General features: G+C 41.3%; 1 protein-coding gene across 1 annotated transcript in view; it reads left to right on the forward strand.

Annotated features, from left to right (window-relative positions):
* The first annotated feature begins 7,521 nt into the window (after positions 1-7,521).
* c2cd5 (C2 calcium dependent domain containing 5) overlaps positions 7,522-27,641 on the forward strand; it is a 45,787-nt gene continuing 25,667 nt past the window's right edge. The window contains exons 1-10 of the mRNA XM_042335055.1: positions 7,522-7,625; positions 11,761-11,861; positions 12,486-12,572; positions 13,608-13,779; positions 16,664-16,759; positions 16,999-17,154; positions 17,906-18,107; positions 21,971-22,122; positions 25,019-25,222; positions 27,099-27,184. Of these exons, the coding sequence (XP_042190989.1) occupies positions 11,772-11,861; positions 12,486-12,572; positions 13,608-13,779; positions 16,664-16,759; positions 16,999-17,154; positions 17,906-18,107; positions 21,971-22,122; positions 25,019-25,222; positions 27,099-27,184 (1,245 nt within the window). The 5' untranslated portion in view covers positions 7,522-7,625; positions 11,761-11,771. The remainder of the gene's footprint in view (positions 7,626-11,760; positions 11,862-12,485; positions 12,573-13,607; positions 13,780-16,663; positions 16,760-16,998; positions 17,155-17,905; positions 18,108-21,970; positions 22,123-25,018; positions 25,223-27,098; positions 27,185-27,641) is intronic.

Here is a 27,641-nt window from a genome sequence, read left to right on the forward strand (position 1 = left end):
CCCACCTCCATCCACACCTCCATTCCCACCCCCATCTCCACCTCCACCTCCATCCACACCTCCACCTCCATCCCCACCTCCATCCCCATCCCCACCTCCATCCATACCTCCACCTCCATTCCCACCTCCATCCCCATCCCCACTTCCATCCCCATCCACACCTCCATCCGCAGCTTCATCCCCACCTTCATCCCCATCCACACCTTCATCTCCACCTTCATCCCCATCCACACCTTCATCTCCACCTTCATCCCTATCCACACCTTCATCTCCATCCACACCTTCATCTTCACCTTCATCCCCATCCACACCTTCACCTCCACCTTCATCCCTATCCACACCTTCATCTCCATCCACACCTTCATCTCCACCTTCATCCCCATCCACACCTTCATCTCCACCTTCATCCCTATCCACACCTTCACCTCCATCCACACCCTCATCTCCACCTTCATCCCCATCCACACCTTCATTTCTACCTTCATCCCCATGGAGTCCTGTAGCTCAGTGGTTAGAGCACTCACTTTGCAAGTGAGAGACCTGAGTTCAATTCCAGGCAGAGGGCGAAACCTTGGGCAAGTTTCCTTACTCCACACGCCTAATAATCCCTCCAAAACCAAAAACAATAATAAATTGGTCATTTTCAATCTACGGCTGTTTGTGGGACATTGCTGTGCGCAATTGGCTGCCGCGTTTGCCCACAAATATACAGTCAATTCACTTTACAGTGTGTTCTGTGAAGCGCTTTGGGACGTCCTCCCGACGTGAAAAGCGCTATATCAAATGCAAGGATTATTATTATTATTATCCACACCTTCTCCACCTTCATCCCATCCACACCTTCATCTCCACCATCATCCCCATCCACATCTTCATCTCCACCTTCATTCCCATCCACACCTTCATCTCCACCTTCATCCCCATCTATACCTTCATCTCCACCTTCACCTCCATCCACACCTCCATCTCCACCTTCATCCCCATCCACACCTTCATCTCTATCTTCATCCCCATCCACACCTTCATCTCCACCTTCATCCCCATCCACACCTTCATCTCTACCTTCATCCCCATCCACACCTTCATCTCCATCCACACCTATGTCTCTGTCCACACCTGCACCTCTGTCTCCATATCCATCCACAGCTCCCCACCTCCCTCACTTTCTACACCTCTATCCTTCACATCCACTCACACCTTCACCTCTGTATCTTGTCAATATACAGTCAATTCACTTTACAATATATTCTGTGAAGCACTTTGAAACTTCTGAAAGATGTGAATGTAGGTGTGATTGTGGATAAATGCAAGGATTATTATTCATCCCCAATCACACCTTTACCCCTACCTTCATCTCCATGCAACCTTAGTTTAATGTCTCATCTGAACGGTACTCCTCCAACAGTGTATTGGAGTATCTGGAATAGATGAGTTGAAAGTCCCGACATGGGATTTGACCTCACAACTTTCTGACTCAGAGGAGAATGTTACCAACTGATCCAGGTTGATATCTATCATCATTGATAGCCTTCAGATAATATTCCTTTATTACTGTCAAGTATTTCCCCCAAAATGGAGTCAGGCTAATATCACTTCACGCTTTGTGTCTGACTTAAGGACCCACGTGGGGTTTAACATTTCAAATACAGCTAGAATTTTCATTCGATCCTATTAGGTGCTGTCTGCAGTCTGCGTTTCCACTGCAGTGTTATTGCTTCTAACTTCAATTCAACTTTGAATGGCTCCCAGCCTTGATTATAGACCATCTGGGAAAACGGTGCTTATAAAGTAAAAACAAATAAAATACTGCCCATAGGCAAGCAATCTGAGTACTAAATGCATTCCAGTACTTTTTAATATTAAAAAAATAATTTCATATTCAGTTTCATGGTTTAATAAGATGAAACAATACAAACTTATTTTTTCAGTGACTTTCACGTCAGGAAGATGTCTTAACAGTACTATGAAGCATAGAAAGAGCATTACCATGTTTCTATAAACTTGTATTCACATATATTGGGATAATTTTCTTATATATTTTATTTTATTTTAACACCAGGCAGGTGGAGAAAGTCACAAACTTTCCTCACTTTCTATCTCAAAAACTGCCTTCAATACAATGCGGCAGTTTTAAAAATCCTAAAGGAAGATAAGCATTTGACTCTTGTTTAATTTCTTTGAAATTCAAAATCTTTTTGCTACATTAAATGGTGTACATTGGTAAATATATCCAGCCCAGTTTAGAGCTGTGAAAAACAGCCTTAGAAAAATGTGTGCACTGAAAACAAAGTGTTGTTTTAGTTCAGGTTGATTTGACAAAGCATTATCTGTAAATATAGAAACATAGAAACTTGCTGCCTTAAGTTCTTTAGATAGCAGTTCTGATTTGGAAAAGCCATGCTAGCGGCAAAATAACGCTTTCAAAATTACAATATCAGCATTGGTACTTTTCATAAATGTGCCACACAACAGCAGCATCAACGATAACTTCAATTTAAATAACATCCCTTCAAATGGAATCATGTCTTCACATAGGATAACATCTAGTACATGACAAAGGAACAGGAAAGAAATTTGAGTTCAGGGGGGGGAAAAAAACATCTGCTATGATTTAGTAATAAGGTTGCTTGTGCCTAATATTGAAAAGCAGCTCCACTATTTCATACCAGTATGTGCCAAAATCAACAATTGCTTTTTAAAATGAACGTAAGCCAGCCAGCCATCAACCAAGAATGGAGGTTTCACAATATCACGAGAGGTTTGGTTGAAAAAGGGCCTTCAACACCTTTGACCTCTTCCTTTTTGAATAATCCTTTATTATAATCCTTCCATCACAGCCACAAGCCGTTATTTCAATCCGTCCAGTGACTTGGTCTCCAACTATTCCAGTCGTTAACTGCTCTGAAACCTGACCCATCTTGTTCTCTTGTGTGAGAGAAAATATATATTTAATAATGATCACAGTTTCATATTACTGTAGTTTTATTTTGGCTCAGTTGCAAGAGATTGCAGCAGTTGCTGCCTAAATATTTGAGCACAGTAACATTGCTGTGTCGGATTGTTTCCCATGTGAAATGAAAAGCAAGAACCAGTGGCATTAAGGAATGAATAAAGAAAGAATAAAATGGAGAAAGCAAAAAAAGGCTTAAAGGAAGGTTGTAAAAGTTTTAAAACAACTCTTTTATCCCAGCTGATTCTTTGGAATGGAGTATTACTGTAGTTATGTCACTATATGTCTCAATGCACAACTGTTTCGGGTTTCCGTGCTGCTCACAGCTCTGGGGGAAACTGCTCTGGTCAAGGTGACAAACGACATTTTGTCCATCTGTAACCAGGGATCCCTCTGCCTCCGTGTCCTCCTCAACTTCTCTGCTGCCTTTGATACTGTGGAACACTTCATCCTCCTCCACCGCTTCTCTTTTCTCACCTCAAACTTCAAGGTTCTGTCCTTGAATGGTTCAGGTCTTATCTCTCACACCGCCTCCAATTTGTCTCCGCCAACGGTTTCTCTTCCAGGCCCTGCATAGCCTTGTGTGATGTCCCTCAGGGCTCTGTCCTCGGTCTCCTCCTCTCCACCCTCTACATGCTCCCCCTTGGTGACATCATCCGCAGACATGGGATAAATTTTCACATGTATGCGGATGACACCCAATTCTATCTCTCTGCCTCCACCCTTGATTCCAGGACAATTGACGTCCTGACAGGCTGTCTGTCTGACATTAAGTCCTGGATGACAGCCAATTTTCTGCAGCTGAATGTCAGCAAGACCGAGGCCATCGTGACTGTCTCACCTCAGCACCTCAGGCACTGGCAGCATCAGAATCCACAGTTGGACACTCCACCTCACCAAGCCAGTTAGGAACTTGGGCGTCTTGTTCGACCCTCATATCTGCGCCATGACCCGCTCTGCCTTCCCCCACCTCTGCAACATTGCCCGACTCGGCCACTGCCTCACCCCTCAGGCTGCCGAAACCCTCATACACGCATTCATCACCTCAAGGATCGACTATGGAAACTCCCTACTTGTTGGCCTCCCCAACTCTTCCCTCCACAAGCTGCAGATCATCCAGAACACTGCAGCTCATGACCTCTCCCGTACCAGGTTCTGTGACCTGATCACCCCCACACTCGCCATGGCTCCACTGCCTCCCCAACCCTCAGAAGTTAAAGTTCAAAATCCTCGTCCTCACTTTCAAGTCCCTCCATGGCTTTGCCCTCTCCTACATCTCGGACCCTATCAATCTGTCCGCTCCCTCTGCTCAGTGGGCTCTGGCCTACTCCATCTCCTGCCCGACCCCCCCTACTATCGATGGCTGGGCTTTCCCACCCTTTGGAACTCCATCCCACAATCCCTTCCCCTCGCTCCCGCACTTGCCTCCTTCAAGGCACGACTCAAGACCCTCCTTTTTGACCGTGCCTCCAGCTGCTCTCCTACCACCTCTGCCCTCCGTCATCCCAACCCTGCCCCAAAGGCTCGGGTCCTGATCCCTGACTGTTCAAAACCCAAAGGCTCGGGTCCTGATCCCTGACTGTTCAAAGCCTTGGGACGTCCTCCCTTCGTGAAAGGCGCTTTACAAATGTAATGTTGTTGTTGTTTGTGGGACGCTGCTGTGCGCAATTGGCTGCCACGTTTTGCCCACGAAATATACAGTGAATTCACCCTTTACAGTATATTCTGTGAAGCACTTTGAGACGTCTCGAAGACGTGATAAAGCGCTATATCAAATGCCAGGATTATTAATATTATTATTACTATTCATTCAGTGAGTTTCAGCTGTTTTCAGCTGAATCGAGCACTGAGCAGCAGCAAAAGGTTTAAGACAGCCAGAAGCTGTGATAAAGCACTACATAAATGCAAAGATGATTATTATTATTAAAAGCAATGTTAAGGTTATGCTATTAAAGGCAAAGATTATTATTAAATTCAAGGATTATCTAATGAAGACAAAATGTCTGTGCGTCTCCGCCAAGAACACAATAACCGATTGATGTAGAGATCTGATTTATACCTCATCGGAAAGTTCTTGCATCAGGGAGTGTCGTGGCATTTTTTAAATTAATATTATTATTAAATCTTTTACTCTGTTGCATGGATGTTGCATTCAGACTTTAATTCCCAGCATGTTAAAGATGTGAGAAATTATGTAGTTTAAAGGTACAGGACTAATTAACCTTTATAAAAGGTAAAGATTTTTCATCATTTACTTGATGAATTACAGCTTATTTAATATGTTGTGCAGAGAAATGCAAAAATGGAGGTATAAAACTATGGATTTTACTTTTGAATTTTATACAGTGCTGCTGTGGGGAATGCTGTGGAAAATAATTTCATCACAATTAAATGTAATGAAAAATCTACTCCTTTGAGATTTGAGAGTGGCCTACATATAAACAGACTGTTCTGAAACATTTAGGTATACAAAGAATATATGTTAAAGGATGCGTTAAATTAAAGGTGCAAAGTTACATGCAGGATTTACAATTGAGATGTAAATAGGCAGAACAAAACCTTGGGCAAGTTTCCTTACTCCACACGCCTGATAATAATCCCTCAATAAAAAAAACAATTGGTCACTTCAATCCACCACTGTTTGTGGGACGCTGCTGCGCGCAATTGGCTGTCACACTTCGCGCACAAATATCCGGTCAATTCACTTTACAGTCTATTCTGTGAAGCGCTTTGAGACGTCGAGAAGACGTCGAGAAGAAAAGCGCTACATCAAATGCAAAGATTTTACTATTATTATTAAATACCCAGAAAATTTGATGCAGGATATTTAAATGACCACACGAGGGCATAAATCATAAATCATTCTTTGCAGTTGTTTCTCGAATACAGTCGGGTTGCTATTCAATTTGTGAGGAAATTAAAATACTATTTATTGCGCAACTGATGTATGAAGAATCTAAGTCAAGATTCAGAGACTGAAACTGTTACCGCGACTGAAGGCAGAGGTACAGGACCGACTGGATAAAGCTACTGCGAGATAATCATTCACTTATTACGTTAGGAACATTGTTTAAACCTCAAAGCTACAGAAAAGCAACATTTGGCCCTCAACATAACTAAGAGTTTTGCCATTTCTTCCCGTCCAGAACATTCTGTTTCTCTCAACACTGATTTCCACGTCAGTGCAATGAACACAGTATCCATACGTCACAACCCATCTCGACCCCCAGGTTGAGGTCGTTGACTCCGTTGCGAGAACTTTGTCGGGGATCTCTTTGTCAAATCTAACAACAGGTCTTACTCGCTCAGATCAAACGTCACTCCACAGATTGGAGCCCTCTGAGCGGAGGGAGCGGACAGGTTGATAAGGGGTTAACAGGTCGGAGGGTTCAAGGCCATAGGTCGAGGGCCACGAATGTGAGGATGAGAATTTTGAACTCGATCCTGTGGGTGATGGGAAGTCAGGGGAGTCTGGCGAGGGTGGGGGTGATGGGGTCACGGAGCCCGGTGGGGGAGAGGATGGGGGTGATGGGGTCACGGAGCCGGTGGGGAGAGGATGGGGGTGATGGGGTCACGGAGCCCGGTGGGGGAGAGGGTGGGGTGATGGGGTCACGGAGCCCGGTGGGGGAGAGGATGGGGGTGATGGGGTCACGGTGCCCGGTGTGGGAGAGGACACGGGCTGCAGAGGTCCGGATGATCTGCAGTCTGTGGAGGGACGAGTCGGGAAGGCCGACGAGGAGGGAGTTTCCGTAGACGAGTCTCGAGGTGACGAACACGCGGATGAGGGTCTCGGGGGCCTGAGGGGTGAGGCAGTGGCGGAGCCGGGCCATGTTGTGGAGGTGGGGGACGGCAGAGCGGGACATGGTGTGGAGTGTGGGGGGGGGTTGGGGGGGGTAAGGACGGTTGAGGGCCGAGCGAGACGCCCGAGGGTCCGGACCCACAGCGAAGGTTATCACCAATGATATAATGAGCCAAACTGCCCCTTTGCTGCCTGTCACTCACCTCAGGCTCCTGCCCCTCCCCCTACCCCCTCCCCCTTCCCCCTCCCCCCTGCCCCCCTGCGCCTCCCCACTGGCTCCTCCCCCTGCCCCCTCCCCCCTGGCTCCTGCCCCTCCCCCTTGTCCCCAACCCCTGGCTCCTGCCCCTCCCCCACCCCCTGGCTCCTCCCCCTGCCCCCCCCCTGGCTCCTAGCTCCTCCCCCTATATCCTGGCCCCTCCTCCTGGCTCCTGGCCCCTCCTCTTGGGTACTGCCCCTCCCCTGGCTCCTCCCCCTGCCCTCCCCCTGGCCCTCCCCCCTGCCCCCTCCCCCTGGCTCCTGGCCCCTCCCACTAGATCCTGGCCCCTCCCTCCTGGCTCCTGGCCCCTCCCCCTAGCTCCTGCCCCCTCCCCCCTGGCTCCCGGCCCCTCCCCCTTCTCCCGGGTGACAAGTGTCGGACCGGAAGTGACGCAGACCCTCGGCGGAAGTGCGGAGAAGTGCTGGTGAGGAAAACAGAGGAAGAGGAAGAGGAGGAAGAGCGGCGCGGCCTTCCCCCCCCCCCCCCCCCCCCCCCCCCCCGGCAGGTCCCGGCTGTTTACATGTCTCGCTGCATGTGATGGGCGAGAGCGAGAGGCTCGAGCGCCGCCGCCAACCGCCACCCGTCACTACCCGGGGCCCCGGGCTGGAGCGCGGCCACAGGTCCGTCTCTCTCTCTCTCTCTCTTACACACTCACTCTCTCCTCCACTCTCACTCTCTCCTCCACTCTCTCACTCACTTACACACTCACTCTCTCCTCCACTCTCTCTCTCACTTACACACTCACTCTCTCCTCCACTCTCACTCTCTCCTCCACACTCTCTCTTACACACTCCTCTCTCCTCCACTCTCTCTCTCACTTACACACTCACTCTCTCCTCCACTCTCTCTCTCACTTACACACTCACTCTCTCCTCCACTCTCACTCTCTCCTCCACACTCTCTCTTACACACTCACTCTCTCCTCCACTCTCACTCTCTCCTCCACACTCTCTCTTACACACTCACTCTCTCCTCCACTCTCACTCTCTCTCACACACTCACTCTCTCCTCCACTCTCACTCTCACACACTCACTCTCTCCTCCACTCTCTCACTTACACACTCACTCTCTCCTCCACTCTCACTCTCACTCACTCACTCTCTCCTCCACACTCTCTCTCACACACTCACTCTCTCCTCCACTCTCACTCTCTCCTCCACACTCTCTCTTACACACTCACTCTCTCCTCCACTCTCTCTCTCTTACACACTCACTCTCTCCTCCACTCTCTCTCACACACTCACTCTCTCCTCCACTCTCTCACTCACTTACACACTCACTCTCTCCTCCACTCTCTCTCTTACACACTCACTCTCTCCTTCACTCTCTCACTCACTTACACACTCACTCTCTCCTCCACTCTCTCTCTTACACACTCACTCTCTCCTTCACTCTCTCTCTTACACACTCACTCTCTCCTCCACTCTCTCTTACACACTCACTCTCTCCTCCACTCTCACTCTCTCCTTCACTCTCTCTCTTACACACTCACTCTCTCCTCCACTCTCTCACTCACTTACACACTCACTCTCTCCTTCACTCTCTCTCTTACACACTCGCTCTCTCCTCCACTCTCTCACTTACACACTCACTCTCTCCTTCACTCTCTCTCTTACACACTCACTCTCTCCTCCACTCTCTCACTTACACACTCACTCTCTCCTTCACTCTCTCTCTTACACATTCTCTCCTTCACTCTCTCTTACTCACTCTCTCCTTCACTCTCCCTCTTACACACTCACTCTCCCCTCCACTCTCTCTTACACACTCACTCTCTCCTCCACTCTCTCACTCACTTACACACTCACTCTCTCCTTCACTCTCTCTCTTACACACTCACTCTCTCCTCCACTCTCTCTCTCACTAACACTCACTCTCTCCTCCACTCTCTCTCTTACACACTCACTCTCTCCTTCACTCTCTCTCTTACACACTCACTCTCTCCTTCACTCTCTCACTTACACACTCACTCTCTCCTTCACTCTCTCACTCACACACTCACTCTCTCCTTCACTCTCTCTCTTACACACTCACTCTCTCCTTCACTCTCTCTCTTACACACTCACTCTCCCCTCCACTCTCTCTTACACACTCACTCTCTCCTTCACTCTCTCTCTAACACACTCACTCTCTCCTTCACTCTCTCTTACACACTCTCTCCTTCACTCTCTCTTACACACTCACTCTCTCCTTCACTCTCTCTCTTACACACTCACTCCTTCACTCTCACTTACACACTCACTCTCTCCTTCACTCTCTCACTTACACACTCTCCTTCACTCTCTCACTTACACACTCACTCTCTCCTTCACTCTCTCACTTACACACTCACTCTCTCCTTCACTCTCTCTCACTCACTAACACTCACTCTCTCCTTCGCTCTCTCACTTACACACTCACTCTCTCCTTCACTCTCTCACTCACTTACGCACTCACTCACTCTCTCCTTCACACTCTCTCACCCCCCCCCCCCCCGTCATTCTCACTCACTCCTTCACTCTCACACTGACTCTCACCTTCCTTCACTCTCTTCTCACACTCACTCACTTTTTCATTCTCTCCTTCACTCCATCCCCACTCACCCACTCCTTCACACACTCACTCACTCTCACACTGACTCACCTCCTCACTCTCTCCTTCACTCCATCCCTGACTCACTCACTCACTCACATATGCACTTACTACCCTCACTCCTTCACTTACTCACTCACTCCTCTCATTCATTCACTCACTCACCTCCTCACTATCACACACTCACTCACACATTCTCTCCTTCACTCCATCCTTCACTCACCCACTCCCTCACACACTCTCTCACTCACTCATCCACTTCCATCACTCTCTCCCACTCACTCTCATACTCACCCACCCACTTGTATGAAAGATATTACTGAGACCAAATGTTTCTTGTTTATTGTGAGCATTGTTGAAGTCTTGACGACGTGATAAGCTGCTCTATCAAATGTAAGGATTATTATATCTGACCTCATGGGTCTATAATTCACTCACATCTGCACAAAATAAACTCCTTTTGCAGAACAAACACAGCAAGCAGGTGGCTGCAACTGCTATACTTTGCACACTGTAAACACTGGTGTTCAAGGGCTTACATGTACATTGTGGTGCCAGGGGACATGCATTTTAATTCTCCTAAATGTACCAAAATGTAGGGCTTGTGGGGAGGGCATGCACTTGTCTGGTATAAGGCACCACTTTTATAAGCTTTGTAATTACTGTGCAACTACTGTATTTATATTGAGAGCACACTTGTGCAGTAATTGTGGGTAAAAGAACATTTGGGATAATTAGGTGGTAACGTTCTGCATTATTCAAGTTTAAGATGCTTCTTTCTCCCATTACTTTTCCCAAATGGTTTTTCCCTGTTTGTGGTTATTCTATGAACATGTTCCGCAAGATTAGAAGGGAAGTTTGGACCAAACAATACCTTCAGAATATTCCATCCTGTATCGCAGAATTAAACTAGCTCTTAGATGAGAGTCCAGTACATAGGCATCAATTCTGTTGATTTAATTTTGTATTTTGTGTAAAGAAATACTTTGTGTAAAGAAATACATCAGGTACCCACCTCCCCTCCCCCTCCCCACATGTGCTACTGGAAGACATGTCTGAATATGTGGGTCTAGGATAAAATTTAAAATGTTAATTCATTGAATACTTCCCTGGTTTCAGTTTTACTCAGTGTGTGGAAAAAAAAGGAGTAGGGAAGAAATCGGATCATTTTAGTAATATGACTGAAAGCACAGGAAAAATATTCTTATTAATACAACTATTACTAATAATAGCATTTGATAAAGTGTCTAATTCATAGAAACATTTCAAAGTGCTTCAGAGTTTTTCTGTGAAATATGTAGACAAACATGGCAGCCAATATGCACACAGCAATGCCCCACACCTAGACATGAAATGAATATTTTTTTTTCTAACCTCATTACTCTCCATGTTTCTCTGAATCTCTAAATTTTCTTCCTCTCTGACATTTTTTATGTGCAGCTCTAAACTGTACCTAAAAGTTTGGTTGTGCACATGCTCGAGGGTAATAGAGAAGCTTATATTATTTCCCTAGTAACCAAACTGAATTCACTAATTCACATACCATCGTAAACACTGAAAATAAATCAATTTAATTTTGTTCTTATAAATCAAATGAGGAAAAAATATTTCAACTGATTGATGTTCCCAAAATACCCAAAGCAGGGGATATTTTCCATGCAACTTGTAGAGAAAGAAAAATAAGACATTTGAAAGTTCTTCACAGAATAATAATAATAATCCTTGCATTTGATATAGCGCTTTTCACGTCTTCTCGACGTCTCAAAGCGCTTCACAGAATAGACTGCAAAGAGAATTGACTGTATATTTGTGCGCGAAAACGTGACAGCCAGATGCGCACAGCAGCGTCCCACAAACTCATGGATGGAGTGACCAAATTTTTTGGGAAGGAATATTACCCTCAGAAAGTATAGATCTGTATGATTTTGTTTGACGTTTTAAAGTGCGTTATGGCATTAGCTTGCCTATATTACTCAAACAGACAGCTACAATATGTCTGTGTTTATATATTAACATATCTGTTAACCAGGACCTTGTTCTGTCAGACACATTGGGGTAGAATGGCTTCTTTTGTGCTCAACAAAACGGTGAAAGTAGGATGTGCAGTTTGTTTGAGGTTCTGTTTGCAAATGAAAACGGATGAAGGATCCATGAGGGAAAATCAGTGACCTTCTTTTCTTGCAGCGAAGATTATAATGCCAGGGAAACTAAAAGTCAAGATTGTGGCTGGTCGACACCTGCCGGTTATGGACAGGGCCAGTGACCTGACGGATGCATTCGTAGAGGTTTGTACAAACGATACAATATCTGTAATATCGCTTGGCAGAGAACAGAATAATAGCACAGAATCAATCATTTATGTTGCTAACTGGAGGTGATGTAATATGAGGTCTTGAGTGGAGATTATGGATTCGTTCATACCGCCAACTCTTCCGAAAGAGAGCCGCACTTTCAGCTGTGTGGGTTCAAAGTGCTATCAGTGGAGTCCTTATCCTCAACACCCTCTTTTAAGGAGATGGTGGTTAGCAGGAGAAAACCTTAGTGAAATGAAAGGAAGGGAGAAAGTGTCTTAAACACTTTAAAGGCTTTTTAATTCACGTTTAATTGAATCCGTGTTTATTTATTTTTTTGGTGAGCGCCACCTCTCTCTTCTGGAGGGGTTGACAGCCACCGATTTAAGGGTTTTGTCAATATCACTCCACAATCATTTCAGGAAGTCTGCTAACAATGAAAGTTGTGTTTGTCTGCCTGTATGGTTAGAACAATGTAGTGTAAAACGCCCTTTCGTGAGTCATTGAGACTCTGCAAACCCCCCCCCCTCGTTTGCAAATAAGAGTAAGATTTTTAGCGTTCGGATTTTACTGCTTGTATGTGGAGTATATGATAATTGCAATGTTTGGACTTTGCAGGTAAAATTTGGTAATACAACTTTTAAGACTGACGTGTTCCCCAAATCTCTCAACCCCCAGTGGAATTCGGAATGGTTTAAATTTGAGGTAAGTTGACTAAATTCATACTTATTTATTTATTTATCATACCGTAAATGCTGGTAACTTTTACTTCTATCCTATAACTAATTATTCACTGATAATGGATTGTAGTTACAGAAATCTGTTAGGCTCTCCTTCTCTTCTAACCACTTTTCTGTGTATAATCAGTCCATTTAAAGTTTTTTCCTCCCTGCTTGGGATCTCCGTTGTCTTCCTGAAGAATTTTGAGATGTTCATCCTATTGGATTTAAAATGTGCCATATAAGTGTAAGTCATTGGATAATGGGGTGCCCAAAACTGGACACCAATCTGACACAATATATACGTGTTATAAGCATCACTTCTTTGGTTTTGTATTCTATGCCCCTATTTATAAAACCTAGGATTCCATTAGCTTTGTCCCAGCTATAAAGATTCATGTATATTAATTGTACCATTTAGCATATACTTATTTTTCCATCCAAAATGTGTTACCTTTTCTGCATAAAATTTTATTTTCTCTCTCTCTCAATCTACTAGTCTGTATGTCTAATCTGAAGGGCAACATTTCTGACAATGCAGTGCTCCTCCAGCATTGTATTGGAATGTCAGACCACTCATATACGAGTATATTTGAATGTATTGGTTTATACATTCGGAGTTTCGGAGTCCTGTAGCTCAGTGGTTAGAGCACTCGCTTTGCAAGTGAGAGACCTGAGTTCAATTCCAGGCAGAGGGCGAAACCTTGGGCAAGTTTCCTTACTCCACACAGAGCCTAATAATAATCCCTCCAAAAAAACAAACCAATAATAAATTGGTCATTTTCAATCTACGACTGTTTGTGGGACATTGCTGTGCGCAATTGGCTGCCGCGTTCACCCACAAATAATACAGTCGATGCACTTTACAGTGTGTTCTGTGAAGCGCTTTGGGACGTCCTCCTGACTTAAAGCGCTATATCAAATGCAAGGATTATTATTATTATTATTATTATTATTATTATTATTATTATTATATACATCCTTCAAATAGTGCTTCAAATCACCTGAACTATAATTCCAGGTTGACGATGAAGATTTACAAGATGAACCTCTGCAGATCACAGTCCTGGACCATGATACCTACAGTGCCAATGATGCCATTGGAAAAGTCTACATCGATATTGATCCCTTGCTTTCGAATGAAGCTTCAACAGTTATCTGTGGTTGGTTTCCAATCTACGACACCATTCACGGTGAGTATTTCTTAAAAGTGTGGTAATCTGGTGGTGGATTATCTACTTTGGCTATTGCTGTGAATAGTAGCCATTGGCAGAGTACGGTGTTGTGTGGCTCAGTTGGTGGCACTCTTGCCTCTGAGTCAGGAGGGTGTGGGTTCACGTTTCAGATCTGGACTTCAATCATTTCACTACAGGTGCACACTTCCTAACTTTACAGAAATTTTGAAGTGCTTTAAGATGTTCTTAGGTCATATATCAAATGCAAAGATTATTATTACAGAAGTGACTTATCCACAGTTTAACCTTGAATTTACTCAACGAATTGCATTATAACTGGGCTGCATTGTACTGCGATTATGTACTCTGTCACTGCACAGTGTGGTAGGATTCTGTGTTAGCAAGCTTTATAATAGTATTCTGTGCTACAGCAACCTACACAAATACTAAAATGAAAGCTTGTAGATAAACCTGACTGCAGTAATGTGTTGGACACGTGACTTGGCTGGTCTTTGAGCAGCTGTGTGTTCCTTGACCTTGTAGAGCTGCAAAATCAGCTGATAAAGATTGGAAAATTAGACTGCTTTATTCATTCCTATTCAGAAGGCGCGATAAGGACTTAATTCTTTAATTTCTTAACAAACTATGGCAATTTAAAAAAAACTCCCAGCATATGGCAAATAATGTCATTCATTTCTACTTTATTAATCTCTGTTTGTTTGTCAAAAATCATATCTGTCACATACAATCAAAAGCATCATTTGGAGGTCAAATTCTATGCTGTTTTCTCGTGTACACAACAAACATCAGATTTGCACTGAATAGCTGTATTTGATTCAAAACCATCTAAGTTCCAATGCCTTTTTTTGGTGGAAATGGTGGTCAGAAAGGGAAATTATAGTTTGATAAAGGAGTTCAATGTTAAAGAATATAATTGGTACTTTCCATGTAGTTGAGGGTGGGGGCATCGGGGTGTGGGGGTGGGTGCAACAGACTTTGAAGCCGAATCTTCAACCACACAGTTAAATGAACCGTCTTAGATACGGTTTCAGGTCTTCAAAATTAAATACAGTAAAATTGGCGGTAAGACTTGCTTACTGAAAGCTGATTTAGCTGCATGTTGGCAAGTTGCAGATTCACTGTTTTTTTCACCGATTTAAAAAAAAAAACTTGGCATTTGAATTTATTTAATGAGAAGTTTTGAACCGTACTTGTTCAATATTTTAGTGTAGTATTATCGGTTTTGTTTTCATAAACAAAAGCTAAGAATGAAATCACTGTGTTGAGGTTTCTAATTTGCTGTGTAGCTCGGCAGGCTGGTCTGGAACCTAGCCAGTCGCCCACAGCAAAACCTTGGCAGCAAATTGCAAGTGCAAATGTTTGATTTAAGTTTGTTTTTGCCACACAAGCTATCATTTTTGAATTCCCAGCGCACACAAATGTGCCAAATGATTTTCAATGAAAACGTTTTAACACTCGGCTGAGAATGTTGCAGATCTCAACGCACAATCTTGACTGAAAATTCCAGCAACAATTTTTATAATAACCCTTGGATTTTGTATCGCACTTTTTTTTTTTGACGATGTATTTTGTACGCAAACACAACGGTTTGGATAACTTTACGTGTTGTGGTGGGATTCCGTACGTGACGGATACCCAAACTGTGTTATTACTTTCTCTTCCTAAATGGTTTTCATTCAGGTGAACTTTGCCTTGGGTGAAGCAATGGGATCCGAAAACAAGCGTTACCGAATTTAAACAAAATGCAAAATCCTGCAGACGCTGGAAGTCTGAAACAAAAACAGAAGTCGCTGGGAAACACTCAGCAGGTCGAAGGGTCGTGGACCCGAAACGTTGACTCACTTTCCTTTCTCCATAGATGCTGCCCGACCCGCTGAGTGTTCCCGGCCACTTCTGTTACCAAATCGAATATTGAAATTTAAAAAAAGTTGCACCGTTGTATTCATGGCATCAGATGGTGCTGTTTAACATATAGTGAAATGTTCACACACTGTTATGCTAAATGCTCCATAGACACCACCTGATGTTGTGAATGAATTAGTGCAATGTTGTTTTATTCAAGGTCAATTTGGCAAACTTCGCTTTAGGATGATGTTGCTCAATCTGAGGTTGATTGCTATTTCTTCAAATGAAATGACAAAATTGTTTAGGTAAGGGAAGTCATCCTTATACAACAACAACAGCAACAAAATTACATTTATAGAGCGCCTTTCATGTCGGGAGGACGTAAAATCCACACAAAATCCACACAGAAACATAGTTTTATTGCAATAAATAGTCTTTCAATTTTGGAACAATTCTACGAATCACACTGAGCCTCTCCCCCGCCCCCCCACATTCGCCTTGAGCGCTCTGGGACACTACCCTGCACGAAGGGAGCTATATGAATGTTGTTATAACACACAGCATTAAAGCATTTTTGGGAAACTGGATAATATTGTCCTAAAATGTCATTGCACGCACCTTGGGACGTCCTCCCGACATGAAAGGCGCTATACAAATGTAATTTTGTTGTATTGTTGTTGTACGACATATAAAACAGAGATGGTTTGGATGTGATTACAAAGAAGTAATTTGGGGGATTAATATGTGGTTATTAAATGGAAATGTTATAACCGTGAGTTGCTTGAGAGAATATTGGGGCGCGTTTGAACAGTCAATAGTTTCTACTGTGATAGAAGCTTGGGTTTGTAGTTTATGATATTTAATTTATAATCTTTAAAGAATCAAGGAGGGTAAACATGTGTAATCCATAAGAACTGAGTTTTATGTTGATAATCAAGGAACATTTCCAAAATCTTTTCTGATCTTTACAAAAACATTTTTTTCTTTTAGGCTGACTATAATTTGCAGAGACTTATTGTAAGATTTTTTTTAACAGGCATTCGAGGTGAAATAAATGTAATGGTGAAGGTCGATCTATTTAATGATTTAAATCGCTTCAGACAATCGTCATGTGGAGTCAAGTTCTTTTGCAGTAAGTCCCTCGTTGCTTCTTTTAATTCCAAAGTCGTCCTCAATATCTGTAGCAATCGTCTTATATAATCTTGAAAGGAAAGAAAACCTTTGGACAAATCCTTCTTTTAGTAGGCAGTGACTGAGCAAAGCTAATGAACAGGGAGAGAGTTTTCCCTTTTTCAGACTTCTCTTTAAAGTTCTTTATATCATATTTTACCCAGTGAATTTAAATATATATGCATTTCTTTTCTCCTCCAGCTGCATCCATTCCTAAGTGCTACAAAGCAGTTACAATTCATGGCTTTGTTGAGGAATTGGTGGTAAATGAAGATCCCGAATACCAGTGGATTGACAGGATACGCACACCCAGGGCATCAAACGAGGCTAGACAGAGGCTAATCTCACTCATGTCAGGTAAAGTCTTTCAGATTTATGGTGACCTAACTATATCTACATTGTTCAGAAGTTGTTGTGTATTAACTAAAAGACAGACTTTGGAGAGAGGGAAGTAAAAGCTTTTGTTTTAATTACGGAAGCAAAAGAGATTCTGAAGTTTAAAATCAACAACAACGTTCACTTATATAGCGCCCTCCATGCATGGCAGAGTCTCAGAGCGCTTAACAGTGGCGGAGCCTGACTCTGAGCCAGTGGGAGGGAGGTAGCCGTAAGCACGGTTGACAACGGTTTGCACCTGAGCTGGGGGTTGGAATCAAGAGGGGTGGAGGGCAAGGGGGTCACTCTGCCCAAGACTAATGTGAAGAAAGCCCTCTCACTGCTGGAGCCAAGTTTTTTTTTCTTTTTATCGTGTAATATCTTTTGTAAATTTAGTAACTGGTATCATTTGTATGCATTTAAGCTGTGCGTACACTATACGAAGCTTGAGTATGGATATTTGGTAGGAATTCAGTTCAACAACAACAAATTACATTTGTACAGCACCTGTCACGTCTGTAGGAGCTGGTGGTTGAGATCAGGAGAGGTGGAGGGGGGCGGGTAGGGATAGGAGGGTGACCGAAGTCACGGGCGAAAAGGAGGGTCTTGAGACGGGTCTTGAAGGAGGCAAGGGAGGGGGCGAGGCGGAGGGAATGTGGGATGGAGTTCCAGAGGGTGGGGCCAGAGAGGCTGAAGTTCAGTGTTGGTAAACATTCTGTTTTCTGTTTACCAGGTGAACTGCAAAGGAAAATCGGCCTAAAGGTGTTGGAGATGGACGGCAATGCTGTTGTAGGTTATATGCAGTGCTTTGACTTGGAAGGGGAATCTGGGCTAGTGGTACGTGCTATTGGAACTGCTTGTACATTGGATAAACTGAGTAGTGCATCTGCATTGCTCCTACCACCATGTAACTCACCATCCAAAGATCTAAAAGAGTAAGTATAAGGTTATATGGATGTGAATGATCTCTTCAGAGTACTTTGTTCTTGAATCGCATGCAAGATTCACATGGCTATTGCATGTGTAATCGATCAGTCAGTGATTTGAAAATTGTTGAATATAATGATTTATTGGAGCAGAAGGAAATGCAGTCTGCTCTACCGTACTTTGAAATGCATGTCATCGAAAACTGGACACCGTTAAACTCAGCAAATTCATGACAGATAAATTTGATGAAAAGTTTAAATGATCCACAAAACAATGTTGGCCGTTTTATATTTCCAACAAAATCTTTTGAAATGCATAACATGAGTCTGCTCTGTTTCAAATGAAAGGAACCGTGAAAACTGACTAAGTTTTAAGTCTATTTAGCTGATTTGCCTGATGTCTCTGATTTCGGTGACTGTTGAATAATGTGGCACCTAGACACTAATTTTAGATATTAATTACAATTGAAAGAACTCAGCACAAATCCTGTAATTGCTTCGCAGCCTCTGGTTACCTCCTTGAATCAATGCATTTGTTTGGAAATGACGAGGGTATTGAACACAATTTTACTTTTCCCTAAACCACAGGACCAAGTGTGAAGGGGAAGCAGTCTTACCACACTGTTGATTTCAAATATTTAAAAACTCTCTTGCTGATTTGTTTTCAGTACAGTTCAGTCCGCGACTGTATGTGGACACTGCTGTATGTGTAATTGGCTGCTGCGTTTCGCCCACAAAATATCACAGTCAGTCCACTTAACAATATATCCTGTGAAGCGTTTGAGAAATCTCAACGATGTGATAAGGCACTATATCAAATCTGAAGCTTATTATTTTCTGTGGAATGTGGAGGGTATGATATAATCTTGGTGCTATTATGCCGGGTTTATACTCCATCTTTCATAGCACGGTTACCATGAAAAGTGCAGTATAAATTGGGATTGTGCCGGAGACGTGCTCGTGAAACCATTTGGAAGAGGTGGTTTCAGAAGCAGTGTGACGAGCACCCACTCTAGTAGAGCGCAACTCTGCTTTTCCAATGGTACCATACAATTCTAGGTTGGTACAATGGATAGCTCAAGCAACTGTTTTCTAATGCGATTGAGGAACCAGTTGTTCAATCTTCTAATAATGTATATTTTTTAAAAAACTTCTTGATTTCCGATTTTTCCACTTACGCAGGAGTCTTTTAACGCCACTCCAAATTGAAATTATTTTTAAGATCAGCTCTTCGAAATAATTCATAGCACCTTTACATGTAGCTTTGGTGGAGGTCACACTAGCCTTTTTTAAAATATTTTTATATGTTTACACTGAAAATGTTTGCAGAATGTCTTCCTGAGATCATCTTCAGTTGAGGTTTGCTCTGGTTTACTTGGAGAATCTTACGAACGCAACAGGCCAGTAATAGGTTGTGCCAGAGTTAGTATTTTTGTTTGCATGAGCCACATTTCTGTTTGCTACCCATAGCCTTTACAACAACAACAACAACAACAACTTGGATTTATATAGCGCCCTTCATGTAGGGTAGCGTCCAGGAACTCTTTAGTATTCTTACTGTTCAACTATCTACTACGCTTTTACAATAATTTGTCAGCTACTTTGACTATTGTTCGAAGTCAAGAATTCCACATTCCAACCACCCTCTGTAGAGGTTTTTTTTCTAACCTCACGATTGACCTTGTCTGACACAGTACTGTAATTTCTGTTCCGCCATATTCTTTCCAATGGCAGACACCTGTGACTTCTGTCTTTGTTATATTCTCTCATTAAATGAGTTTTCTACCTGTAAACCACATTAAATGGGCTTGAGACAATTGCATCAGTTGTGGGAAGAATGGACTCCCTCCCTCTCCTGCTCTCTTCGTCCCCCACTTCTCTTCATCTCCTCACTCACCTCCTCTTCCCCTCTGGCTCTCTCTCCCAATTATTTGTTGTTCTCTCCCCTCAATACTTTTTGTTGTTCAGTTATTTTTGTTCTCTCTCACAGTTCTTTCTCACTCTCTTCCCCAATTCTCTTGCTCACTCTTATCCCTCATCCAATTCTCTTGTTTGTTTGTTTTTTCTTTTTTTTTTCTCTCTCTTTTTCCCCCAATTCTATTCTTCCTTGTTTCCAGATGATGACAATATTTTGTTTGTAATTAGAAGTTGAAATACAAATTAGACTGTAGCTATGGTAAGTTATATTTCATTAAGTATTGTTTGAAAATTGATTGCTAAGACTCCTTCAAAATTTTGTTTCATGTGGCTGACCACTAATCCTTTGAGCACAACATTTTATCAGCAGCTTTCAAATTCTGCACCTTATCACAAACTCTGCAAAAATTGTACATGTAAGTTGTCCATGAATATTAAACTTATGTGGAAGTCTAATTTTCATGCCAGGTTTATCGTATTCCATAATTGACTACTGTTAAATATAAATAATATTACAGAAATTAATGGAATAATAATTCTTAATAATAAAATTGAAAGAAGCATATGTTAATTTTTATTCTTATTGCAGAATCCTGCTCTGCTTTTGTTTTCAAAGGATGAATGTCTGGTAAAGATATGTGCCTGCATTTTCTCATATGGCACGTTTCGTTTTTTTTTGGAAAAGAGTTTAAAGTGGACCTGAAAAGCTATAACCCTAGGGTTCTTATTAGAGATAGTGCATGAAAAAATAGTCTTGTTATGAAACTTATCTGAGCCTTCACAATTATTCAAAAATAAATACCTAAGTGCAACAATCATTCACCTTTATACAGTGCCAATAAGGCCAACCATTGAGCATTGCGTTCAGTGAATGCCTTGTTAATGTCAAAGCTTCCTGCTAATTTTGCTGCTTTTCATATCACTTTTAAATTGCTTTTACACTATGCATGTTGGTTGTGTCTGCATATATTTTGTATAGGCTGTCCAGCAGTGTTGTTTATTATGATCACTAAATGACTCTTAAGATTAGATGCACACTCTAGATCCCTCACATTAATGTTTATTAACGTTTAACCACAGTTCTACCGTGTGTATTTTCTTTTCTTGGCTCCTGCTTCTCTCTGTCAGGTCTCCTTTGGTGCACCAGCCAAGCCACGGATGCCGCTCGACTCACAACAGTCCAATTCATACTGCTACAGGCTCGAGACTAACTCAGAACTTCTCAGTGTCTGTTCCTACACTCATCTACACTGGTATGAGACTGCACAGGCTGAGAAGCTAGGGAGAGGCAGGCCACAAGCAGAGAAAGGGGGCAGAGTAAAGCCAGGCAGGCAGAGTAGGCAGGTACCATAAATATCTATCTAACCCCTTCTCAGCAGGAAGTACATAAAAGGACCCAGAAGTCAGGTTTGAACATAATGCTTTAAAGGATTGAGAGAGAAGAAATAGCAAGGTTCTGCTTATCGTTTAGCAGTGGCCTGGATAACATGAACACCAGCATTTAACTTACCAAGTCTTTTTGTTCCCATTTTTAGCTGTGACGCACTGTTTCGGTGTCCCAGAATAAGGAAACATGAGTTTCAGTTCTACATCCTTTGCACAAGTTTTCTTTTGGTTACCCGATTAAAATGCATTGTGTGCTTTTTAAAGTCATTGCCATAATTCCGTATCGTTATCCTTTTGTTTACTGACATCTCACTGAGGTCTCCTGTGCATGGTTTGATTTGTGTTCCAAAAAATCTTTTATAACCTCTTTCCTATGTGTAATGTGCAAAATCTGGCAACCATATTCCCAGAATTATTCAGTGTAAAGACAGCAGTTCTTTGCCTTCGGCCTCACTCCTCAGCCTGCGTACGGAAGAACCTGCTGTCTTCCCCCTGTATTTGGATCATTCCATCATCGCTCGGATCCGCAGTACAGGGTAACTGAATGTGTTTCCCGCTTCTTCTGGCAGGGTTCCCTTCAGTGAAGATCCCAACCCTGTCACTCATTCTTCAGGACCCTCTACCCCACTGAAAAATCAAACCTATTCCTTTTCACCTTCCAAGTCCTACAGTCGGCAGTCCTCCTCCTCCGAAACCGATTTGAGTTTGACACCTAAAACTGGTAAGGCACCTCCACCCAGTTTCCTTTCTGTTGTACATTTGTGGGTTTTTTTTGCACTCGTTGGACCTCATTTTGCTCGTCAAAACCGTTTGATCACAAAGCTCCTTTCTTTCATTGAACTACGAAGAAAAGGCAAAATTGGGTTTGAAGACTAAACCGGACTAGAGATGCTTTTTTCTTTGCTTTTAGTCTTTGAAGCACAATGATTGAATTCAGATGCTGTGGAAATAAATTATTATTTTTGTGGTAGGTGGACATGTGTAAGTGGAAAAGTTGAGTTGTTATTGTGCTTGATTTTTAGGAAGAGGTACTCTCTGGTAGATGCCAATTGCATTTTCACCAGTGTGTTTGATTTCTATCGAGAAGCCCACAAAATCTGTTGTCTTGTCAACATGACATCTGAATGTCTTCAACTGTCCCGTTCTGTGTTCATCCTGTCTATTTTAAATACGTATGCTTTACTACATCGCACTGATACAACATATAATTGAATGTTTGGATGTGGGTCCCAGCCAACTATTATTTATAGCATTTGAATTTTTAGGAGCCAAGTTCACATAATGTAGTATCTGGGAGTTGGTGGTAAATAGATCATGGGAGGATATTGCACAGTAATAGCATGAGCTGGGGCTCTTAAGCTTTGGTAACAGTGAAACTAGCAGGGAAAGTGAATCAAAGCTACATCTTCTAAATATCTTCCTCTTCTAATATATTTTGTGTATTGAGTAATATACAGTATGAAGTACATAGCTTCATTTTTATATTCTGCATAAATTGCAAGAGGGTAAGTAAAACCAAAACTTTTAGAACACTTTATTAGTTCTTTCCTCTTACTTATTACTTATTATTACTTATTAATTTTTATTGCTGTGTGGATTTGCACCTTTTTTTAAAAAAAAACTAGCTGGATGAACATAGAATCATGGAAACTCAAATATTGGAGAAGGCCATCAAGTCAATGATGGTTCTAGACCTTACAGTTATAGTAAAACTCACATAAGTCTGATCTGTATAAATCGTATAATCGCCTAAATCGTTTATCTGCCCAAGTCCCGTTCAAGAGTTTATATTCTATTCAAGTTTGACATAACTCCTACTTTGTCATATTAAATGTACGGTCCCAACTGATACGACTTATGTGAGGTTTACTGTATTTTCATTACAATTTGCTGCTCTTTCTTCTACCATTTCTTTTATTCCTCTCAAATGGTTAACCAATTGCCTTTTAACCTATGTGTTGGCCTCCATTACTCTAATACTCTTCCTCTACACACCATTTCTAATTTTCTTTTAAATGTCCCAGTTGACTGCTGTAACAGCCACCTTGCAACCCTGTGGGAGAATGTTTTTCTGAACCTCTCCCTTTTCTCCCCTAGTCATAATCTTGAATTTATAACTTTATCCTCAAATTCCCTTCCAGCGGAATGTATTTTTTGTGATGGATTCTTTCTTTCAAACCTGTTCATTATATTAAATACCTCTATTATACCACATAGCAACATTTTCTGCTCCATCAGAGAGAGTTCTAGCTTCTCCTCATGTCTCATTTCCTTTGTGAACCTGATTGTAACATCACTCTCTTCTCTACCTACATTTAGTTAATCAAATAATCAATTGCATGATTGAACTTGAAGGGACCATGGAAATATTCAAATGAATGTGCAACTTTTCATGTACAATATTTGAATGTTTTGTTCCCAAATTTTGTTTTAAACCCGAAAATTTGATATTTTACTGAGAATATCTTCACAATGGAAGTGGGAAATACAGAATAATAATCCCTCCACCCCCCTCCCCCAAAAAAAAATTTGGTCCCTCAATCCACAACTGTTTGTGGGAAACTATTGTGTGCAATTGGCTGCCATGTTTTGCCCACAAAATATATACAGTCAATTCACTTTACAGTATATTCTGTGAAGCGCTTTACGATGTCTCAATGACAAAGCGCTATATCAAATGTGAGGGTTATTATTAAATGATGCAGTGGCATAGAGGACATTCAGATGTTTCAAATACTTACATTTTTACAAAGCTTTTCTCCAACTGGAACCCTTTTCTCCATAACATTTTAATAAATTTATTGTTTTAAAACCCAGAGAAAATTTATAAATCACATTAATTAATTATCCTTATTAGATTCCACTTTCCCAAGAATTTCATGTTTTAACTATTTATGCTTGGACCAGAATAAGGTCTAAATTATTTGATTTTTTTAAAGCAGTTTTAGGCTGGATTTGTAAACTATAATTATTAAAATTTTCGGATTATAATTGGCGATTTTTAAAAAAAGAGGAATTAACACATAGATAGGCAAGGAGTTCTTAGAACTTTAATTGGAATTAAATGTTTCGAATGCCATTTGGTTCATGAGTAAAATGACTACAATGGGGAGAATTGTTTGTGTTGGAATCTAAAACAAAATCCAATTTGTGGGAAAAAAATCACTCAGTTGGGTCTAACATTCTGCTGGTAAACATATTGAATGGCTAATATTAACAGAGCACGTTTACCATTTGACCTGAAATATTCTAGGCTATGTGGGGAAGCCTACTTAAATTTTATTTGAAACATTAATCTAATGCTGTAGCATATTTGTGGAATACCCCAAAATTGTTGGAGGGGGGTGGGGAAAGAGAGAAAGTACTTTACAATAAAAGCACTTTCTCCTTCTAGTGATGTTCAGGTTATTTAAGTTCACGACAATCAGCCTCTGAAAATCTTCATTGGTCCTTTGCATGCTTCTTATCTTTTTTTGTGTATATGTTTTCATTTGATCAAATGTATATCGAGTTTGTTTTGCTTTCAGATGGTTTTCCATAGAGTACTTTCTTCTCCACCGTCTGTACCTAATCTTCTGAATTTCCAACTTGCATCTTTTTCTGCTACTTTCCTCCAGCAGCATCTTCCCCAAAGCGGCCTAGGATTTTCCTCTTTCCCAGCTCCCCTCCTCTCTCTTCTGGGTCCCCCCATCATAAAAGTTCACATCTCCTTCGTTTGGGGGCACTGCACAGCCTTACCCCTCCTCACTCTGGCTTTGCGAGTCCAGTCTGTCTGAGGAAAACTGTGTCTTTCAATGAAGAGTTGCTTCTAGCTGTCTCCGGTAGGATTGATTGATGTAACAATACATCTGCTTTTAGCGAGCCTTTGTGCTCAGTCCTAAAGCCTTTTGCTTACATTACATTGAAACAAATATCAACCTGCTTATAATTGAGGAAAAGCAAGAGCGTACAAAAAAGATGGAAAACATTTGACATAATTTGCAAATGAGAAGTTATTCTTAAAACAAAAAACAAATCAAACTAATGCACATTTATACATTTTGCTCTGCTCTTAACTGTTACTATCAATCCATAATTCAAAATTTTCATAAAAAATTATCCTAGTGAAATGTTCTGTAACATAAGTATAATGGAAAATTACAGCTAAATGTGTTGACAATACAATAGCTTTACAGATTTAGAATGTTTTTTTTAAAAAGCATTGGTCGTACAATATAATGCATCATGGCTCTATCCATAATCAGGAATCGCTTCTTTCATTCTATTTACATAACTACACAACTCATAAAATGTTTGTCGTGTTGAGTGTTATGGGTGCCTTGTGAAATTCATTGTTTTTTTTTATTTCTCAGTGTTTATGTATATTTTGATGATTTCATATTTCCCTACTTAAAAACAAATGCGTTTTAATAGCTTAGGAGATAGTTCCACAATTTTAAGTTCGCTCTCTGTATTGACCTTTCTCAGTATAGCCTTGCATCAGCCGATTTTCTCAATCCCCCCCAAATTGGAGACTTTTAGAAGTGTGTACACTACTGTTCTGTACTGCTTACTCCTTGAAAGAATATTAGCTTATGTTACCCAAAGGCCTATACAGAAGTACTCAGGGTAAGTCTGAACTGTTTCCTTATCAAAGGCACAGCTTAAAAAAAAAATTCTATATGATTGATTAGGATTAAAAACCAAGTTATACAACATGCTTAATTGTAATTATTGTTTATGGTGTACAAGGCTGCAGAAAAGTATAGATGCAGAAGTCTACCACTTATAAAGAGCCTTAGGCAGCGTAAGAATCTGCTCGGTTGTACATTTGGTAGAGGAAGGAATATATTTCTGAAGACTTTTACTGATCAATATTGTATTTTGGATACACACAATTGTTTGGCCATATATAGGTTGGTTTGTGATTTTGAAATTAATATAACTTTAGACAATAAGTGAGCCTGTCGTTAATTCTTTCTTCGGTAAAGTGTTCCATAAAAATACCCCCCCAAAAAAATAATAATCTCTATACAAGCAAAAGTTTTCATAGTGTTGTATCCATGAGCCAATCAGTCAGTACTGAACAAATGTAGACTGGCTCTAACTGAAACAATAGATGTTCAATGTAATGCATGCGTAATAGAGAAGTTAAGCTTGGCATGATTTTAGTCTACTGTACTATGATTGCTTAACATCCTCTGTTCATTATTTTATGGCTTAATGTTTGGCCTGTTTAAAAGCAATTAAAATACACATTTGAAATTAATTAAAAAATAGTAATTTTTTAAAGCAGTTCTAGTTTTTGATATGCCGTTAAACAAGCCTTGGCGTTTACCTTAAACAGAATGAATTTAACATAAGGAATGCATGGAACATGACTAGAAAACAGATTACTGTATAAAATGCACATTTCTGTTGGTCAGTAAAAGTACTCACTTTAGTATTGTGTTCCCGCAAATGAGATTTTACCATTATAAGCACACGAGGCAAGGTTAGTTTATATACAAGTGGGATTTCCCTAGTGAGCACACAGAATTTACAGCAATGAAGGAATAAAAGAGTTTAGTGAAACATAAGATAATGGTGGTGTAATTTCTTCTATAATCAATCTAATTATGTTGGCTATGTTAAAAGCAAATTGTAGTTCACATTTTTAACCCTTATAAACCATTTGTAATAATAAGTGTGATGTGCTGGTTTAATGTTATCTTTTAGGTATGGGAAGTGGGAGTGGTGGAAAGGATGGAGTACCTTTGAAAACTCTCTATCGACAGCAGACACAGTCTGCATTTGAACAGAGGGTAAGCATTAAAAACAAGTTATATCAATTCCAATTGTCTTAAAGGCTGAAAAATGTTTTATACTGGAACAAAAGTTACATAATTGTTCATTGCATTGCTAGAATTTCAGGAATTTCAGAATTGCTGGAATTTTTATTATTGTTGTGATTTTTGTTGGTGAACACTGGAGTAAACATGAACAAAACACAAAATACTGCAGATGCTGGAATCTGAAACAAAAACAGAGAGAACTGAGAAAACTCAGCAGGTCAGGCAGCATCTATGGAGTGCACTTTCCTTTCTCCATAGATGCTGCCTGACCTGCTGAGTTTTCCCAGCTCTCTCTGTTTTTGTTACTGGAGTAAACATTTCTATTCTAAAAGATTTTTTTTTAATTCTTGTATTTTTTGAACTGCACGGATAAGGGAGGCTCTCTTCGTATCTTCCATGGGAAGTGGGTATGTTTATAATAATAATA

This window comes from Callorhinchus milii, unplaced genomic scaffold, assembly GCF_018977255.1.
Source record: "Callorhinchus milii isolate IMCB2004 unplaced genomic scaffold, IMCB_Cmil_1.0 Scaffold5, whole genome shotgun sequence".
Taxonomy (NCBI): domain Eukaryota; kingdom Metazoa; phylum Chordata; class Chondrichthyes; order Chimaeriformes; family Callorhinchidae; genus Callorhinchus; species Callorhinchus milii.